Source organism: Barbus barbus (assembly GCF_936440315.1).
Source record: "Barbus barbus genome assembly, chromosome: 36".
NCBI classification, from domain to species: Eukaryota; Metazoa; Chordata; class Actinopteri; order Cypriniformes; family Cyprinidae; genus Barbus; species Barbus barbus.
Genome location: NC_136714.1, coordinates 25,809,028 through 25,814,567, shown reverse-complemented (window position 1 = coordinate 25,814,567; position 5,540 = coordinate 25,809,028). Strand labels below are relative to the sequence as shown.

Genomic DNA, 5,540 nt, shown 5'->3' with positions numbered 1-5,540 from the left:
ACCATAAAACACATTTTTTTATACTTGTATATATGTTAATGTTTAGATTTTTATTTATGTATATGTTAATTTTAATACTAATATACAACGAAAGTTTTTTTTTTTTTTTGGGATGGTGGCCCCCAGGGAGCTGGTGCCCTACGCAAAGGGCGCACTCTGTGTATACTGGTATAAGGGTTACCATCATGGAAATTTTCAAATTGTGATTTCCCCTGCCAGAAAAAAAGTAATCAAACTTCTACAGGTAAAATAATTGTAACTAAAATATTTATTTGACTAATAATTAATCTCTGAAAATTGGCCAAATTAATTTCTGAGTACCAGTATTGTGATTTCCCTACCATACCATAGTAGATTTACCACTACCATAGCCTATTTGTTTTCTTACTTTGACATGTACCACGGTACCGAATGGTTACCATATTCATTTACCATTGTTAGTATGAAATTATCTAAAACCAAATAACAGAGTAAAAAAGCAGTACATTTTTGTGAGGGTTAAGAAATTATACAAGTAGGCCATTATACAGAATTTAATTTCACTTCATTTATTATCATGCATGTCATCAATAAACTTCAATCAATACATTTCACATAGCCTTAATCAAAGCCACATGTCCACCTGGATGCTTGGATTTCATACTGCCAAAATGTCTACAAAATGAGAAAAAATAATGAAAAAGAAAATGTGAGCGATGAAGAGAAATTGAGTATAAATCTTAAGTAAATAATGACAGAATTTTCGTTTTTGGTAGAACTATTCCTTTCAACTGCTAATAAGAGAGTATAGCTCCATTTAACACTTTAACACCATATTTAAAGGGATAGTTCACCCAAAAATAAAAATTGTGTCATCATTACTTACTCTTAAGTTGTTCCAAAACAGTTTCTTTCTTCTGAGGCACATACAATATTTTGAAGAATGTTAGCAACTAAACAGTTGATGCTCCCCATTGACTTCCATAGTATGGAGAAAAAAACCTACTATATGGACATCAATGGGGCCCATCAGCATTCTTCAAAATATATTTTTTGTTCAGCAGAAGAAAGAAATGTATACAGGTTTGGATCAGCTTCAGTGTGAGTAAATGATGACAAAACTTTGGGGTGAAATAAACATTTAAATCCATTCTGTGGATTTCCCCAACAATCAATAATGGAAGATTGCACATGGGTAGACTTTGTAGGCTCTGCATGAATGAGTCACTTTAAAATAATACACACCTCCAACAGTTTGTCTCATGGTCATAAGCCTCCATGGTTTTAAGGTCACTTACACCATCAAATCCTCCAATAGCCAATAGAAAGCCATTAAACAGCACTAAAGAGACCTGTGCATATTACACATAAAAAAATCTTACCACAAAGACCATAATTAAACCACTTCAGAATCATTTCAGAATCATGTTCTTTGTATAGGTTTGAAATGACAAGAGGGTGAGTTATTGATGGCAGAAAGACTACTATAGCTCTTATTCCCTCAAACCTGAAATCTCTTGTTGTTCATAGCCCTAACTGGGCCCCAGCGGAGAGTGTCTGGGTCGTATTTCTCCACGGTGCTCAATGACAGACCAAGTTCATCTCGTCCTCCAGCCACATACAGACAGCCAAGAAACACGGCGCATCCTGAAGCTTCCCTTGCAGTGGGCATGGTTGGGCAGAGAGACCAACATCCCTCAAATGGGTCAAAACGCTCCACTAGTGCATAAGAATTAGTATTGAGTTTTTTCTTCAAATCTACACATGTATATGTGTCCTTGTACCTGAATCCAGCGACATGTCTCCATCTGTTCCTCCCACAACATAAATCTGACCGTTCAGGACAGTGGCTGATGCAGATGCCCTGTCCCTCAGCATTGGCGTCATCTTAGACCAGGAGTTCTTCAACGGGTCATACCTACTCCATAGAAAACAAGTGTGTATGTGTTTGAGCTTCACATTTCCATACATCCATTCAGACATCCATTTCTCTGTAATGTACAAGTGTGTTTAGACCTCTCTACAGTGTTAATGCAGGTCATGCCGTCAAAACCTCCCAGAGTAATGAGACATCCATCCATTTCTAACACACACACCCTTGACCGTGGCGAAGAAAGTGAGGGCACGTCCACAGACCAGGTGTTACACTCTGGATCGTACCTAACGCACACAAACACATTCATGTAGCGTTTTAAGGCATCATAGACTATAACGTTTTAAACAATAACTATTATTACGCATTCTAGGATTAAGCTATTGGCCAAATACTAGGGCTGCGCTGCATGTCTCCTTTTTGAAAAATGCCATTAAAATTATTTAATTGTCAAATCTTTCATGCACTCAACAAAAAACACTATTTTAATGACAGTTTGATGACAGAAGTTGATGTGAAAGGCCACCTCTCCACGCTTCTCAAACACGTTACGTCATCAGACCCGCCCACAGTATAGATGGCTCCGCCCAGAGCACACACCCCTGGGTCACTGCGGTGATGGAGCATGGGAGCAGTCATTTTCCACTCATTATACTGGGGGCAGAACTGCTCAACTGGACAGGATGGGTCATCTTTACTCCAGCCTCCAACTCAACACAATTTATTAAAAACATACAACATATGCAAAGAGAAACAACTGAGATTTATTTTGTGATTTCATACTATACTATATATATACCGGTTACATTTATAGTTGCTAGTGGCAGCTGACCAGACTTCTTAAAATGTTTAAGCAGGTGTAGAAAAGTCTGAAAGTCATTGACAAAGAGATTGATATAAATACTGACCTACATATATCATGTCAAAGGGTTTTCCTTTGGATGAGACTTTATTCCTCGTGGAGTGGCTGTTGCTATGGCAGTGGCCCTTGGTGCTGTGCAGATTGGTGCTATATTTGATGACCAAGAGGCCCTCATCTACTTTAAAGGGTCTGCTGAACACACACATACACATAAAAAAAAAGGAAATTCTGAAAAAGCATATCCAGACAACACATACGCAAACTCATCACACTTAAAACACAGTGGGCAAACAACAAAACACCCATCTGTTCTGCTGTGAACAAGCTGTACAGTAGATTACAACACTGATAGATTACAACAGTGTCTCTATTGCTTTCACAGGGACTTGAACAAACCCCTAATCAAATCTCTAAGTAAACTTCAGCACATAACTGAATCAAATTGTGCAGTTTGTTGAGAATTTGTATGTTGACAGAACTTGGTTTTTATATTAAAAAAAGGGGACAAATCCTACAGACTTGCATGGGATCCAGGAACTGAGCCATATCTAGGAACCAAAGTATCAGAGAGACTTGAGGACTCACACAGCAGCAGAATACCGTTGTCAATCCTGCATTTGAGTTTTTTACTTTTTACTTTTAGGCTACATGTGTGTGGTTTAATTCACTTAAAGGCAGGGTAAGTGATTTGGTTCAATAACATTTTTGTTATGCTGGTTGAAGCTCTCTTCACATCCTGATAGCAATCACTAAGTTAAGTGGTCTAAATGTATTTATATGTATTTACATTGTCTGTGGAAGGTGTAGGACCATGGGTTACGATTTGCATACCTCTGTGCGCCCTGTTCTCACAGACATATGATAAAGTATACTTTATGTAGGAAGTATACAAATAATTGGCCCACTTTCTAGAATATAAAAGTATAATAATAGTAAACTTTGAGTGCACAACTAGTTTACATCAAAGTTTTTAGCTTGTTTTGCAACTAGACTAAAAGTGAACTTATAGGTACTGATAGTTTACTAATTAAATTCTTGTACTAGCATTTTTAGTACACTTTGAAGTATAGTCTCAGTAAACTACTAGTTTAGTAGTTTTACACTGCAAGTATACTCTTAAGTTTTCTTTAAGTGAACTTTAACATCATGCTTTAAGTATACTACTATGTCCCTATTTAGGTATTAATTTGTATATATTTTGTCATATGAATATCGAAACATACAAAACATCAAAAGAAAGATCAAGGTCTCTGCTTGTAAACAAAACCATTTTATTCTACTTCCGTGCATTCTTTTTTTAAACACTTGAATGTGGGTAAGTTTCATAAAGAAATAACATTTTGAACAAAAAGCTGAAAAAAATACTATGAATTGGATTCAGAATGATAATCAAAACGTAGATGGAGTCGATCCGCACCCCAAAGCTTGACGGTCATTATTACCTCTTCATCGGTTGACATTTTATTCCATAACGTTAGGCAGTTTTGATGCTGTTTTATGTCTGATGATCATGTTAGATTGCATGTGGAAGTGTCTGTTGTTTCTTTTTCTTCTTCACTTGTGTTTTTTGGAAATTGTGTACAGAAGATGTGTACTAGCGCCTCCTACCATATAACAATGAAAACACGGATTCTAGGAGCACAAGTATAGCTAAAAAGATATTCAGACTTTTTCGAAGTATGTTAAGTATACTTAAATGTCATTTTAAGTATATTTCTGAGAAGTACATAAAAAGTAGACTAAAAGTATACTTTCCTATTTTTTTAGTTTAAAAGAAGTATACTAATAGCATACTTGAATAAACTTATGTTTTGTACGAGTAATCGGACAGCAATGCATTCAACCTTCCACCATCTCTCATTGTGTGTTGGTTAGCCTCTGGTCTGCCTGTGCATGTTCTAATGTTTTGGAGGAGGCGTGGCTTTGGAGAGTGATTTGCAGGGAGGGTGGGATCTTATGCTTTCAAAGCTATTGCTTTTGATAGCCTCTCTGAAATACCTCCATACAACATACAAAAACAAGCCCTACATATGAATAAAATAATTCATATACAGACATTTCATTATTCATGGTATTCACGTTATTTGATGATTTGTAGATTACATAATTACACTTTCAAGAAAGCATTTGCACTTGGTTTGTAAAAGATGTTTATGAGCGTTTGGGCCGAATTTTTGTTGCATTTACATGTTTTGGCCAGTAGGGTTTTAAATAAAAATTATTTTCAGTCTTACACAACCTTGTCTGGCCCAAACTATATTTCTCAATGAGAGCAGACCTTTACCGATCAATCTTTTCTGATGTACACCGGCACAATTGTGAGTCACACATGTGGGTGTAAGTCGAATGCCCTTGACTCTGTCTGCTTTCACTGCTCATTCTTTTCTGGTGTTCTGCTCTCGCTCTTTCTTCAGAGACGTTTCTGTGTGGTTTACAGTGCAATGTTTCAGCGTGACAACAGCTGAGAGGATGGGGGTTGTGTATTTCAGGGGTCAGGGGTCGCCTCAATGAAATATATCATGTCTTGTCAACAAACATTGCACCACATCGCGCACGACTGCAGTGTGCACAGAATGCAGTCTTCACGCACACACAAACTGACAAGAGGAAATAATTGCACTGACAATCAAAACACAATCAAGCTGCGACAACTGGACACTACTGTCACCCTGAGAAGCGACTGCACTGTCATATAACTTAATACCATGAAATTCCGAGTGCTAAACCGGTCACCAATTCACCATACTGTTTCCCTATGCCGATAATGAAATCATCACCCTGGCAACCAGTGCTGTTACCATGACAACCCAGAGCCAACCCAGTCAT

At 37.3% G+C, this 5,540-nt stretch overlaps 1 protein-coding gene across 1 annotated transcript; it reads right to left on the bottom strand.

Moving 5' to 3' along the window:
• Nucleotides 1-526: 526 nt before the first annotated feature.
• Nucleotides 527-5,540, bottom strand: LOC306856010 (uncharacterized protein; the record flags this gene model as incomplete). The annotated part of the gene is made up of 8 exons (XM_079394968.1): nucleotides 527-654; nucleotides 1,225-1,331; nucleotides 1,487-1,698; nucleotides 1,764-1,897; nucleotides 1,996-2,139; nucleotides 2,379-2,562; nucleotides 2,761-2,906; nucleotides 5,461-5,540. 8 exons carry the CDS (start codon nucleotides 5,538-5,540, stop codon nucleotides 591-593), a joined length of 1,071 nt encoding a protein of 356 aa, XP_079251094.1. The 3' UTR covers nucleotides 527-590.